Source organism: Anabrus simplex, chromosome 6, assembly GCF_040414725.1.
Source record: "Anabrus simplex isolate iqAnaSimp1 chromosome 6, ASM4041472v1, whole genome shotgun sequence".
Lineage (NCBI taxonomy): Eukaryota > Metazoa > Arthropoda > Insecta > Orthoptera > Tettigoniidae > Anabrus > Anabrus simplex.
The window spans coordinates 208,742,345-208,758,533 of NC_090270.1; the positions used below are offsets into that span (position 1 = coordinate 208,742,345).

At 36.5% G+C, this 16,189-nt stretch overlaps 1 protein-coding gene across 1 annotated transcript in view; it reads left to right on the forward strand.

Annotated features, from left to right (window-relative positions):
• shot (dystonin-like protein short stop) overlaps window positions 1-16,189 on the forward strand; it is a 695,338-nt gene that overhangs the window by 510,025 nt on the left and 169,124 nt on the right. Inside the window, exons 30-33 of the mRNA XM_067150176.2 lie at window positions 10,489-10,635; window positions 14,909-15,132; window positions 15,331-15,529; window positions 15,698-16,063. Of these exons, the coding sequence (XP_067006277.2) occupies window positions 10,489-10,635; window positions 14,909-15,132; window positions 15,331-15,529; window positions 15,698-16,063 (936 nt within the window). The remainder of the gene's footprint in view (window positions 1-10,488; window positions 10,636-14,908; window positions 15,133-15,330; window positions 15,530-15,697; window positions 16,064-16,189) is intronic.

A 16,189-nucleotide genomic window follows, 5' to 3' on the forward strand; every position in this document is an offset into this window, starting at 1 on the left:
GTTTTCCATAAGTGGACACTTAAATTACTTTGATTCAATCCAAAATCTGTCACCACCCTGATGATCTAAATAATCTCTTTAGTTAATAAAATGGAGAAATTGTTCCATATATTTTCAAATTCAGCAGAACAATACTACCATCGTTAGTTGTTTAAAGCAATGCTATCTGAGAAGCTATTTTTATTTTTTGTTTAATAGTTTTATTTTTTATGGAATAGTAAAACTCTATAAACCCACTGGGAATGTTACGAGTTAGAATTTTGCCTGTTGGCTACCAAATATGCCACCAAGAGTTCTTTCATATATGATATCAAGGACTTTCAATTTTCATATTCTTTATATTTGATAATCTGATTTCAGATCTTGTTTAAAATGAACTGTCAAATCGTCAGTTATATACTTGAACATATTTGAAATATATTAGGGTTTTTGCTAAGCATTAAAGTAGGAGATGCTTTTTTTTCCCAAATCTTCTATATGGTGACAGAATTCTGCTATGAACAGTGCAGCTATTAATACAGAACAAAATTGCCAAGCTTTTATATTAAAAAGCTTTCAAAGTAGTAATCATATTCTTGCAAGATCGTATTTTTAGTTAGTTTCTTCCCCAGTTAACAGTTTAAACACCACCACCACCACCACCACCACCACCACCACCACCACCACCTACTACCAGTGATAAAATAGAGTTTTGTGTTTTTGTGAAAGGATGGCAATATACTTCTGACGTCAACATTTCGAGACATTGTTGTACGATATTTGCATTCCTTTTGTGATCTATCTTTGAACAATCTGATTCAATTTTACTCACCTCCATTTTGCTACATTGTGGAGGATTGTTCTTATTTTAAAACATAGGAATAACTCATTAATGATGTACTGTAGAAGTTCTAAAGATTCATGAAAGGTATTTGCTGGTTATTGAAAGTACACACACAAAAGTACAGATCTTTGGTAAAAATATAATTTTGAGGGTAAATAATACCATTGAAATTTACAAATTCATGTAGATAATCCCACTGAAAGTTGCAAATTCACAAGTCCAAGTTACAAAAAACAATTTTAGAGAAAAAATATGTTATTGAGATAAAATTGATCCAAATTATTTAATAGAAATAGTTCTTAGAGTAATATAGTGTATGGATTATATTTGATCAGTTAGTAGGAAAATGGGGAAATTTTCACAATAAACAATTGCATTTCTAAATCCTAAGAAATATCTCATAAAAGGAAAAACATTAGTAGTAGTGGTTTTCTTGATTCAAATCAAGTTCCAACTTTCCAGATTTCTTCAGGGTAGTAAACGGAAAGTCTTGGCTGGCCAAGATCTCCCCCGTCCCTCAGCTGCGCGATGTGTGGACGGATGTTCTGTGCAAGAATTGGCTTGTACAGTCACCGGAAGTTGAAACTCAGAGTGCTGTGAATTGAAGTGAGCTAATAGCAAGGAAATCTGTAAACTTGGAAATGAGTAACTGCCGCTGCTGCCAACAAAACGGAAAGTTTAATGCTGATGAAGGAAGTAATGAAAATGATTGTGTCAAAATCCACCTCTCAGTTCGATGGTTAATTTCATGTGGTGTAAGACAACCACATGCAAAAAAAAATAGCTGCTCTTTTCCACTGCAGCATCCTAAAATCAAAGTTGGAACTCTTGCTGTCGTCACATAAGCAACGTAGCGTGGTTGGACATCCATGTGAGAGCCGCGTGGTGAGGGGGTATACTACAATCAGCTGAGCTGGTGACGCAGAGTCTTTCACTGCATAAAGACTACTGAAAGATGAAAGTAAAGCAAAAATGACAAATGATTGGTAGTGATGGAATTTCGAAACTCCTTTTTGACACTGTGCACAATAAATAAGCATTTTGTCACGTTGTGCCTTGTATATTTTATTTTTTGTTTCCAGCCAGTATTTAACGGGCACAAGAAACTTGGCAAGTCACTCTGTTATGTATTTCCCAGCAAACCAGGAATATTTTGCCTTGTTCTGGAATGTAGGTGAGAACTCAGAAAATGAATGAAAGACTGTAATTCAAGAACAATGTATCTATGGTAAGACATTATAAGCTCTGACAACCTGCAGTATAAGAGCTGGGGTTGGGCTCTTCCAGTGATAAGGGAAGGAGTTTGAAGTAACTTGATGGTTTTTCTTGGTGGAATGTCCTGAAGACAAGCTTTGTCAATATATATGATGGAGGAGTCAAGAATTGAGTGCACAACTGTCACCTGAATATGCCAAAAAGACATCTCTAAACCACTGTCTCACCTCTCCCTTTCTCATTTCCCGAGATTTTGTAGCAATGGCAATATTACCAGCTTTAAACTTTTTCAGAACTATTCAAGCTTCCTGCAGGCTGCCTCAACACAATAAATAGTGTTGGCTACAGGTAACAGTCTGTGCTGATCGTAGGCATTGTAGTATGTGAGAGAGTTTGTGCACCAATTGATCGTGCTATAGTGTGCACATGTCTTTCACTAACTAAATATAGGGTCCATTTAGATCGAATTTCTCACTCGAATCCACTCTAGCCTGGATTGTAAATTGAGGAGGGGCTATAATTAATAAATCAATAAACATTAATAAATAATTAATGAATCACACTTTGGCTATCTTCACAAATTCCTCCGCTGTTACGTAAATTTCTCCATCATATACTAGGATCATGAAACGAATTTGGTAATCTTCTTGCTTTTAATTCTGTATTTTTTCTTGAGTCAGTCAGTCAGTCAGTCAATTAGTCAGTCAGTCAATCACTTGGTCAACCGAATCAATCAGTGTCAAACAACCAATCCATCTATGCATGAAATGTGCAGAAATTATCCCTTATTATCTGAAGTCCTTAAGTCTCAATTCATCATCACCAGCACTCTCTCTGTTAGCTTTTCCAGCCTCCTGAAAGTGAGAATAAAGCTTCTCACAAATACTTTTTTCCCTTCCAGTTCGACTTCACCAGTGTTTTTCCACTGGCTTCTTCCACATATATAGTAGACATTCTGATGTGATCAAGCAAAAGTGCCTTTGACCATTTGTAGATGACCACTGCTTCTTGCCATCTTCATTAATCAGAAATTCACAGCTTTGTCCTTAGAAGCATTGCTGATAGTGGCACCTTTAGGTTTCCTTTCTGTAGTAGGAATATAGTTGGAACGTAATGACTTACATGGAAGTAGACTTGGTGCATCACTAGATTGCGGGGATTCACATCGTAGTCTCGAACTCTGTCCTTCACCATCGCTTGTGGTTGGAGAATTAGATTCCTGATTAAAATAACTGCAGCTTTCATTACAATTTCTGTTCTCATTTATAGCAAGTGATGTCTCTATAAAATGATGAGCGCCTGTTTGATTACTGTAAATTAAATCAATTACTGATTCATTTCTTCTTCTTTTGAATTTGTTTCTTCTGCAGATGAAAATCTTTTATTATGGAAATAACTTCATGCAAAATGAGCAGGATTTAAGACCTCTCCCTGTAAGGATACACATTGCGACTGTTCTCTTTCATTTTAAACTACCCTCAAAATAGCTATGTTACTTCCTGTTAAATTGATGTAAAAGAACAGACTCTCCGGCTTATCTATGCCTTTGCAAGTGATAAAGATCATTGCTATCCGTATTGAAGATACTGAATGTAGGATGCTAAAAGGTTAGTTTTTTCCACCTATTCAATACATATAAATTTTATAAATTAGGAATTTATTGTTAATTCCACTTGAGACATGTTTCGCCCTTCATTGAGGGCATCATCAGTCTCCCTTAATTGTTTTAATGTAAATATTTTATAACTTTTTATTTCCCTATGATTGCGTCAACTGTTTCTCCAGAGCACCACTGCCGAACTCTACTATGTTAATTTTAGGCATTGGTGCTGACTTTTCATCTATAAACCTATATGTTCAACCATCACTTTTGTACAACTATTTCCCATACTTAATTTTTGTAATTGTATTAATAATATGTATTAATTTGTACCATCAACTACTAACCAGTTACCTGATTTTTTACCTTGAGGTGATATTTTGACTGATGATGCCCTCAATGAAGGGCGAAACATGTCTCAAGTGGAATTAACAATAAATTCCTAATTTATAAAATTTATATGTATTGAATAGGTGGAAAAAACTAACCTTTTAGCATCCTACATTATCTATGCCTGTTCCTTTGTGTGCTCTCCAGCATCAGCAAATTGGTTGCAGAATCAAAAACTAACACAGCATTTTTCAAGTGATCATTGCCCATCTTTTTCTAAAATAGCAAGTTCAGTTCTGAGTGAGGTCTGAGGCATTTAGAAACCTTTAAATGCAACAGTTCTGTCTGTGTTGGCTTCTCGCCATTAAAGAACTCCTGTGTAACAAAATTCTAACATTCAGGTGTCTCGTAAAATATATTACACTTGAAGGAATGTTGAACATTATTGTTCTTGTTATTGCAAGAGACCTGCATTATTAGTTCAGCTGGCTTGTAGTAGAGTCTCTTTCATTGCAAATTTCCATAAAGTTCAGTAACAATCAGCAGTGATTAAATGAATGCTAACTGCAGGGTATTGTTTTTAAACACCAGGTTTATTTAATAAGAAATTGTATTGATAACATCCACCTATTCAATATTTTACATAGACATCTAACGGTACATGTTGTCTCTTACTTCAGGTGTGAAAGTTACATGGCATTCTGGAAACAGACTGAATAAAACATAAAAATGTTACATGATAATACAGCGATCTTGCTTCATATCTTTAAATTTGTTCTGTTAAAAAACCGTTTACACAGTGGATCTCTGACCAAAATATTATTAAAATGTTGAATAGTGAAAGGTTAAAAACACCATGTAGACCATATACATAAGGCAGATAACTGTGCACAGTGCATCTGTTTTTACTTCATTAACAGGTTCATATGCAACAGTTCATATTATAATTTAAAATGAGTTATTGGAAAATATTTCCATCATGAAGACAACATAATAGTTCTACAACATTTTTGCAACATTCAACTCAAGAATGATCTTGGTGCTGTTTTAATAGTACTTTGACAGCTGAAGGAGGTCCAATATGAGACTGAAACATGTACTGGTAGATGTTTATGTAGAAGTACTGAATAGGCAGATTTTATCAGTATAATTTCTTACTAAATAAATTTGATTATACTTCAAATTGTTAGTAAATCCACAATGGAATATGAAATGTATCTGTGCTATTATTTACATTTGTTGACAATTTCGCGATAGAGACATAAGTTTCATATGCAACAGTTTAATTGGTGTGTTACGGGTTTTGGTGATGATGTAGTGATAAGTAATGGGTATAAGTGGAAATGAAAATTGAGGTTGATATTTTATCCTTGCTACTGCCAGAGATTGGTCTTATCATGCTTTCTGTTCAAGCTCTTAGGTGATAATCATCATAATCATCATCATCGTTGACCATCTCCAGTCAGTTTCCCAGATGTGGTATACGAGCCCCTTCCATTTTGTTTGGTCCATGAACCATTCTTCGTTCACAATCTGCTCCCAATCCTGACCTCTCTTCTCTACATCCTTCTTCACTAAGTCTGTCCATTTTTCTCTAGGTCTGCCCATTGGTCTCTTTCCCCTTATTTCTCTTTCATACTCCTTTCTTGCAGACCTGTCGGTACTCATTCTTTTCACATGATGAAACCACTTCAGTTTTGCCTTTTGGATCATCTGGAGTAAGAAGTCTTCTCTGACTTTTTTATTCCTGATTTTATCCCTCCTGGTTTTCTGGATCATTGTGCGTAGGAACTTCATTTCTGCTGCTTGAAGTTTTGAGTTGTCCTTTCTTGTTAATGTAGCTGTTTCCAGGCTGTATGTGAGGATAGGGGTGTAGTATGATTTATACAGTGCCATCTTGGTTTTGAGTGGTATTTGTTTATCCCATAGAAGGCGTCTTACTTGGAGGTAAAAATGCATTGCTTTGCTGATTTGACTGTTTACTTCATATTTAGCTCAGTTATCCTTGGACATTATACTGCCCAAGTACTTAAATTCTGTGACACTGTCCAGCTTAGTGCCATTTAGCATGATTTCTGGCTGATTGTCACCCTTCTGTAGTTAATTCTCTTCCTGCTGATAAGAAATGTGAATGTAACAAAGAAGCAGCTGCAATAAAATGAACCTCAAGATCTTGAATTGGAGAGAGTACAGGTTGTTTCTTCAGAGCATTTACTGAAATTGATTTTATTCAGGAAATGATTCCCAACATTTCAGTGATGACTGATTAGTTTCAGGCAATTCCTGGGAACATTGTATTACCTAAAAGGAGAAAATCCTAAATAACTTAATACTGGTGTATATTGAACGGTGTGTGCTAATGTGTGTACTTTCAATTCCTGCATGAGTGTATACTTATAATACCATGAGAGTCCTAGTGATAATTACTGTGCTATGTTAAAACATGAGCTTTAGTTCAGGAACATGTTCCTGAAATGTTTTACTCTATAATGCTCAGATGTTTCAACTTTTTGAACTGCACGTAGTTTTTTTTATGTTGATGTGTGTTGTTGCTTTTGGATTGTGAGTGCTTACTAAATGTTTGTTGCAAAGTTACGAGGAAGCTTTATAGCATGCAGTGATAGAGGCTTCAGACTGCAGCATTACTATGCAGTAACACGCTATTACACACGAGTGATAAAGTAGCTTTGTTTCGTTTTCTTTGTGTCTTCAATGGGTACTGTGCTTTTGATGTACGGCTTCTGTACCAGAATGTGGATGGTTTTGTTGATTCCTTCTTTTCTGTGAGCCGTGTGAAAGAGAAGGATATACACATATTCTATTAAATTCACTCCTTTAAATGTAACTAATCTTGTTACTGTGTTATTATGCTGCCTAGCCAAAATTGATGTGTCTTTAATGTAATATTGATTTTCCTCTCTTTTTTCAGTTTCCTCATTTCAGGTTTATCATTGTATGGTTTAAAGAAAGAATTGAAAAAAAAAAAAAAATTGTGGGTGGGATGGTGCTTATGTGAACATTGGAAGATGGTGCTCTTGGCTATTAATACTTAAAACGGCTACCTTGTCAAGATGTACTTATAAGTCAAATCATGACCAATGAAGATTTACTTATAAGTACAATATAATAATGATTGTGGAGCTTTAAAACAAATGCTGCTTCTGCTAACCTGCAAGGAACCATGAACACTAACCTGCGTGGAAAATGTGATTAACTCGATGGCTGTCCTCAGAACTTCTCGGCAATGCTAACCCCTCTCCTTAAAACAACTAACATGCAGGTTGGATCTGCCATAACATTATCTTTACAATATAATACAAACTTCTAAAATTACTCTCTCACTAACTGATTTAAGTGCTTCTGCTTAGTTTTACATTTTGTGGTATATTATTGTTTTGAGTTTTTCTTGTGTACAATTAATATTATTTACCTAATTCATCTCTTTTTTTTTTCAGCTATGTTTTGACTGTATTTTTCTCAATATTCACTTGTCCTTGCCATAAAATGAAATGTTCTCTAATTTTTATATTTTTGAAAGTAATTTTCATCAAACAGCATTATAAACCAGTGAGGTCCAAAATTGTGAATCGGGAATGAAAATCATGAGTGTAAAAATTTATCGAGATGGAATTTTTGTTAGCACATACACAAGCTATTAGATTGTTACTGTTCTGCCAGTTGTCACAAAGTCCAAGATCTATACAGTTTTAAATTGCTTGATGTTACTTTTAATACTGCACATTGATGTAGGTTCTGAGTAACATACCAAAGCCTCACACCTCTGTCTCATAAATAAATTGAAAATGTGGACTTAGTAAAACAGGAGGTCTATGTTTTAGGGATAGCAATTTCACTAGCAAGTTCTCTCTGCTTATAAAATACCCTTACACCAGTAGGCTCTAATAAATAAAATAAAAAATAAAGAATGGAATGATTTCTGGTAGAACAATAATGATGTGTATATATTATTATTTTTAAAATGTTAGATTGGCAATACTAAATTAGCATGACTTATTATTACACTTTTAAAAATATATTAAACATCATCTGTGTCTTCATATGATATGATTTTTGAAAAATAAGTTTTAGCTGCTGTTTATTTGTTATCTGTTACTTGTTTCATTATTTCTTTGTTCCATATTTAATGCTGATAATATAACCAGTAAAACCAAAACCTTGCAAGTAATATTACTCAATCGTAACACCTTTAACACATTTTGTTTGTATGATTGAGTGTGTGAGTGTATGTTGTTTAAAAAAAAAAGCATTGACTTGTGTAGTCATTAGATGTTTCTATTATTTCTTCTTTGCCATCATTTCAGAATATGGTAGCTCTCTTTCTCTGTGCACGATTGTTGCAAACACATTTATATTTCCTTGGGTTGATGTATTGTTTGTTATGGTGCAGGGCACGAGCTGTTTTCACATTGTATGATGTAGTGGGGCTGTGGTGCTGTAATGCACTGATTATTTTTGCTGTGGAATAGCATTAAAAGATCAAATACTCTTGCATCTGGCCCATTGAGCAGCTAAAATTTTTATAGATATTGGAATTTACCTTTCTACTTTTTTTTTTTTGGCTTCGTATGTAACTGTATGGGACTGTATGATAGGTAAAAAGAAATATGATATGCTTTTATGAATTTTGTTTTTTGAAGAGTTAGCCTGGAATTTTGAATCTTAGAAACTGATTTTCTAGATTAAACTGTTCTGGTGTTGCCAGTGTAATAATCCCATCATCAGCATTATTCTTACATTGATATCTAGTGGGAGGGGAATAAACTTTAATGAATTATTGTTATTGTGACATCTGTAAAGTTACAAATAAAAAAATACACAATTGGGAAGCATTCTTTCGTAGCAACATGAATCATCAATTTTATTATTTTATATAGAGCTCATGTCATTAATCTGTTACCTGCATTTGAAAACAGAATTGCTCTTGAAAAATTAACTACTGGATTATGATCCAACTACCCCTTATAGTAAGGGGTAAAATCTGGGAAGTGTGACTGTAATTGACCCCCTTATCGGTGCACATGGTGCAATTCCAAAGTCATCTGAGAAGTTTTGCTACTTCTTATGTATGGATTTCATAGATGACATTGTCTTGGTGTGCTAAAGGATTCAAGTCGAATTTTGTTTCAGCATCTTCAATGCTCACTCGCAGGCGATGTGTCGCTGACCTATGGAGGGTTAATATTCATTTTTAAATATTTAATCATTTATTATAATTGTGATGATAAAAATATAGGCAAGTATATAACTGCAGTCAAATTGCTAGTTTGGAACTAGTTTACTCATAGCATCTATCTTGCTTTGTTACCTATAAAAAAAACCCTGTAAAAGTACATCAACTACATTTGGAGCCTCATGGAATGGAAATAAACTTTCAGGGATGCCATGTTTTCATAGTCTGCCTGTCACTGGGCCAGAAAGTGCTATTGCAGTATGACATCCACCCCCCTCCATGCTGATGAATAACATCCAGATGTACTAGTTGTGTTCTGAATGTCATTACTCAGCAGCTTCCATAGTGTCTCAGTCATAAATGGCCTGAAACTTTGGTGAAAGCTGCATTTTGCTCTCGCCTTTGCCAGGAAACAGATGCAAAAATACTGCATCCAGCAAGAAATAGAACAGGCCCCGTTTTATTAGTACCAAGCAGTATATGAAAGTAACCCCTATGGCCAGGCATATACTCACTCAGTCCAAGAATCATGATCCACTGATGAGCTTAGAGAGTCACAATATTACCCAAAATGGAGCATTATTTACTGCCAACATCATATTAACAGATTCAGTCTGGTACATTTGTTGATGTTATCAGTGGGATCGTGGAAATATATCAACAGTGCATGATATAATTGAGCTTTAATTAAGATTTTTATTGGTGTTACTTGCAGGCATTATTAAGTTGGATATAAGATACATTATATATTTTGATATAGAGATAAATTTATGACAGTAAACTTAAAAATTAAAATATGATGCTGTCCTTTTGTTTGCTTTTAAAGGCTGCTAAAGTATTGGGCTTGGAATGCGCTTAGGTTAAACAACTCATGATGCTAAATTTTAGATTAGACTGCTCTTGTCATGCATTTTGTCATTTAGTTAAATTGGATGGTTATTTATAATATCCAGATTCATAAACAGTAATATGTTAGTAAGGCCAGTAAAATGAATTATCAAGAAGAGAAATGCTTAGGGGAATTGTTTTATAATGCATAGTGAAATTCCTTCTTTTTGTATGCTTGTTAACATTATGGCCTGATGTAAACTTATATGTTTGTCCTTTGAGTCTTGTATGCTCTTATCGCTGCATCTGTGAGAGATTTTCTTTGCTGGTGATGGGCATACACAGAGAGACAAGCTAAAGGCATGTTGCAGATGCTTACGCCAGTGAGCGCCTTTTTTGCGCCTTCATGCTTGGTGCAATAGGGAATAAAGTTTCATTATGTGTGTTCTTCCTAATTGTGTAGCTGTCCTAATTGTGCATTCTGTACTGTACCATGATTAGCAAGCTGTGGAGGAGAAATACAAGCATTGTGATGAGACCCTGTCCAAGTTACTGGGGTGGATTGGCGACGTGGAAGACAAGGTAGCCAATCAAGATATAGTCCAAGAGAACTCAGATGAGCTCCGAAACCAAATCAACAACTTTAAGGTAAGCCTTTACTTGGTCTTTGAACTGTTTTTTTTTTTGTTGTTCTTTTTTTGCTAGGGGCTTTACGTCGCACCGACACAGATAGGTCTTATGGCGACGATGGGATAGGAAAGGCCTAGGAGTTGGAAGGAAGCGGCCATGGCCTTAATTAAGGTACAGCCCCAGCATTTGCCTGGTGTGAAAATGGGAAACCACGGAAAACCATCTTCAGGGCTGCCGATAGTGGGATTCGAACCTACTATCTCCCGGATGCAAGCTCACAGCCGCGCGCCTCTACGCGCACGGCCAACTCGCCCGGTCTTTGAACTGTAGAACAAAATTATCCCTAATTAATTTGATTGTCATTTGATCATTGCTTTTATTAGATTTCTTTCTAATGTAGAAATCGAGGAAACTTTGTCTTTCAGTAATATATTTAAAATTAATGACTAGAGCAACGAGATATTGATTTGCAAACAATGTTGCTACTAATGGTCTGTGCCACATCCATTGTATTGTCATCTATTTTGGATACGTTTGTAGTCAGTGGTTCTGGCACAAGAAGAGGGAGAAATTAAACAAGAACTCAAGATCTATTTCGAAAAGCTGCTGAATGGAGATAAAGAAAACATAACAACGGATAGAGGAGAGCCAAGTCGAGGAATCACAACTGAACCACCAATTACATGGCTTGAGGTTGAAAATGCGCTCAAGAACATGAAGAAAGGAAAGGCAGTGGGCGTAGATGAACTAAGTGCAGATATGCTGAAAGCAGCGGGAGTTCCAGGAATCCAATGGCTCTATAGACTGCTCAACAAGATATGGGAGGAAAATACTATTCCTGAGGACTGGAAGATGGGCATCATTGTACCTCTGTTCAAGAAAGGAAGCCGACAAAAATGTACTAATTACCGTGGTATCACACTACTGTATCATGTCCTGAAAATATTGGAAAAAATAATAGAGACCAGAATCAGAGATATTGTTGAACCAATTTTGGAAGAAGAGCAGTATGGTTTCAGACCAGGAAGGTCAACTACAGACCTTATATTTGCAATTAGGATGCTAATGGAAAAATACTGGGAGAAGAACAAGCCTTTATTCCTAATATTTTTGGACATTGAGAAAGCATACGATAGTGTACCAAGGGAAAGAATTTGGCAATGCATGAAAGAACTTCAAGTGCGAGATAGCCTCATAGACAAAGTGAAAATGTTGTATAGTGGGAACAGAAGCTGTATTCAAGTAGGATGTGGTTTGTCGGACTGGTTTGAAACAAAGAGAGGAATGCAGCAGGGCAGCTCATTGTCACCACTTCTATTTATTATTGTAATGGATGTAGTAATGAAATCTATTAAAAGGAAAGAACATGGAGATATCAAAGCCTTCACATTTGCAGATGATGTTGCGATCTGGAGTGACTCAGAAGATGAATTGGGAGAGAGAATACAAAGCTGGAATGAGGAGTTTAAGAAATATGGTTTAAACATCAGCAAGACCAAGACGGTGGTGATGAAAGTGTATGGGGAAGGAGCAGAACCAATAGTCATGTTAAATGAAGCTCAACTGGACAGCGTTCCAGTTTTCAAATACTTGGGTAGCGTTATATCAAATGACAACCTAGCAAAACATGAGGTGAACAATCGAATCAATAAGGCAACACAATTCTACCACCAGGTAAGTCACCTGCTGTGGGATGAGCAAATACCCATGAAAACAAAAATGACATTGTACAAGTCCTATTATACACCAATTCTTACATACAGTCTCGAAACCACAACACTGACCAATAGAGATAATTCCAAACTTCAGGCAGCTGAAATGAAATTCCTACGCACTATGATCCAGAAAACCAGGAAAGACAAGATTAGGAATGAGAAAATTAGAGAAGAAGTAGGAATAGACAATTCTCTCCTAAATAAGATTCAGGTATCAAGACTGAAGTGGTTTGGTCACATGAAGAGGATGCCAGTAAACAGAACTGCAAGGAAGGAATTTGACAGAAAGGTAGAAGGAAGACGACCCGTGGGAAGGCCACGAAGGATATGGATAGATTTAGTTAAGAGTGATGTAATGCTGAGAGGTCATGATTGGGACAAGTTGGTGGAGGAAGAATGGTACAAGGACAGGATGAGATGGAGGAGGCTCATATACCACACCCGGGAAACTGGAGATGGTTTAGGATGATGATGATGATTGTAGTCAGTGGTATAGATATGTGGTATAATACCAATATAAATGGTCCGTTATTGGACATAATAAATTTTCCAGCTAACTCATTCCTAGTTGCCAGCATGTCGCCCCAGTGTGCCAAGTTGGGCTCATCAGTTGGTACATGGCTCACCCATCAAGACACATGGCTAGTGCATACCGTGGAGGCCATTGCATAGGTTGTTTGGAGCCACCTGCAGTGCCAATGCAATATGAGAGACTTTGTCTCATTTTCAGAAATTGATGCCTGCCTGGCCATCAGATGATAAAGTTGATTCCCATAGGGAACCTGAAATATTTGTACCAGGTAGCCAATACAACCACAGGAACATTGTGAAACGGGACCAGTATGGTGGTAGTGGCGTTATGGTGTGGGGCGGCATCATGTTGAATGGCCGTATGGACCTGCACATCTTCATGGGTGGTCCGAGGAACACTGTTAACGCTCGGAGATACAGGGATGAGGTACTGAGACCACGTTTGACTCTTCAGTGTTGCGGTTGATCCATACTTCCTCTTAATGGATGATAATGCCCGTCCGCACCGCGCTGCTCTTGTGGATGACTTTCTGGCTGGGGAAGACATTCATCGCATGGACTGGCTAGCGAGGTCTGCGGATCTGAATCCTATTGAACATGCCTGGGATGCATTGGGGAGGCGAATTGCATCCTGTCAGCCTCCACCAAGGACCCTCCAAGACCTTCGCATTGCCCTTTCGGAGGAATGGGATCGACTGCCACAAGAGCTCTTGGACCATCTGATAGAGAGCATGCCATGTGGCTGCGAAGCACGTGTGGCCGTCAGGCCCTATTAACAGCATATTTTGTTGGGGAAGACATTGCCAAGTTTTGTTAGTTGTTGTGAAAGATGTACCTTAGCTATCAGAACCTTTCTGACACTGTTTTTTGGACAAGTTGTGTGACATATGGTGTGTGATTCAGGTTCTGTTTGTTCAGCGATCTGTCTGACATTCCTATCAGGTGGTATGGCCTCATTTAGTGATTATACTTAACTTTTGGACACTAGTGTATTCAATTATATTCAGAAGTACAGTATTACATGATGAAGTGTATGTAGCTTCAATCATACTAAAAATATCAACATAGGGCTGAGTATTATTGTAGAGTCTCATTGCTCTGTTAATTGGGGAGTTCTTTTGGATTTCAGTCTTAGCCTTTGATAGAAAGAAGATATTTCTAGGACGACTTAGTTTATTTGCCACATAGAAAGTCAATTGACTTCCAACATATTTGAGTCATCAATTATATAATTAATTGTTTCATACAGGAAAGTCAAATTTTTGAAACTTTTGTCTGTGGCACAAGCTATTCACGCCACATTCCTGCAGTATACCTGAATAATTTATGAAGTTAGGGTAATTTCCATTGATTTTATGTCATAAATTTTAAAAGTTTGTTTTGAGCACTCTCGACAAGATTGATATTCCTTGTGGTCATAGGGTTCCAAGTAGTAGGGTTTATAACATTTAGACTAGTTTTTCTTTTTTTACATTTTTCCATAGTCTATTAAATTATATTCAGAAGTACAGTGTGCTAGTCCAGTCTACTACAGTGTGCCAGTCCAGTATATCTCCTTGTCTTAGGTAATTACTCAAAGTAAAAAGACTTGGCATGATTTCTAGTGGCATTGTTCTTTCCCATATTCTGCATATGTTACGTTTGATGTGGTACTTAATGATAACCAATCACACATATTTACGAGATTTGAAGATTTTTCTATCCATAATATTCATTAACCATGTTTAATTGTGAGACTAATTGGAAATACTTTCATGGTATTTTATTATTTTTCTGAGATTAGCTCATTTATTTCCAACAAAAGAAACAATCTGAGATATGCATTATTGCTTTTTATGAGGTTTCACATATAACTGATAATATCTCTAGTAATATTTAGATCTAATGTGTATGTGTCGGACATTACCACAGAAATATAGCTTGATGATGATGCTTGTTGTTTATAAGGGCCTAACATCTTGGTCAACGGCCCCACAAAAATATAGACTAGAATCTGTTAGTTTATTTTTCAAATAAATGTGTACAATACATTTTAATTTTTGCAGCAAATCAAAGACGATCTGGAATCCCATTCCCGACCTGTTGCTTCGTGCTTGGATCAGGTACGCCAAGTGGTAGCAACAGGCGGAGATGTTCTCTCAAGTGAAGAAGTAACAACACTGGAGAAGAATGGACGTGCTCTCAAGACCCGCTATGAGCGTGCATCTGAAAGGACAGATAGACTGTTGAGACGACTCGCAGCTGCTAGGGATGAGCTTAGCAAATTCCGGTAAGTTAATATATTTCTTTCGGTATTCTTGATTTTCTTTTGTATGTTATTTGAAGTTTTCAGATGTTCATTCTTTTGGCAGAAGTTACATGAATAGGCTAGAGAATTGATAACTTTTAATATCAATGCTATGTTAGTGTATCTTGAGGTTATACTGTGATTGCTCTGAAAAATAAAATAAAAAATGATACTTTCCAGGAATGAATTGGGTTCATTCTCAACTTGGATGGATAAGGCTCGTCGCACACTTGAAGATAAGGAACGATCCTTATCCAATTTGAACAAGCTTCACAGTAATGCTGACAGCACTAAAGAATTTGTGAGTGATGTTATTGCTCACCAAGCAGATCTTAGATTTATCACCATGGCTGCCCAGAAATTTGTAGACGAGTCCAAGGTGAGTAATAAAAAAAAAAAGTTCACATATTACCTAAGTGGAAATACAGTTTTAAGCTTTGTGTATTTTTTCAAAATATTTCATTTCATTATTAAATGAATATTTTATTTGCAATTGTTCATGTGTGGGAGTAATTCAACTAATTTCAAATTGTTCTTTGTTCCATAGGATTACTTGTCGAATCTGAATGATTTCCGCACTACCCTTCCGCAGCGTCTGCCTCACATTGAACCTTCTCAAGAATCGGTTATTCGTAATGAAGTCTCTACAGTTTCTGCTCAATACCGTGATTTGCTGTCTCGTGCAAATGGCCTCTCAGACCGTCTGTCTGGCGTTGGTGGTCGACAGCGAGACTATCGTGACTCTCTGGATAAGGCAAAGACATGGCTGAAAGAAGTTGAACCGAAGGCTAACAAAGTTTTGATTGAGCATGTGGCCACTGATCCTAGAACTGTGGAAGAGCAACTGAACAGAACCAGAACACTTAACAATGAATTTGTTGCACAAGGTCGTCTTGTGGATGCCACCAAGCAGGTACGTTCTTATTCTTGAAAAATTACCTTCTCCAAATAATGAACCTCTTGACATTTACTTGCCTTTACTTCTGAAGTACTGGAGTGCACAAGTGTGTATGCTACTTGTAATGAAAGAGTAATGACA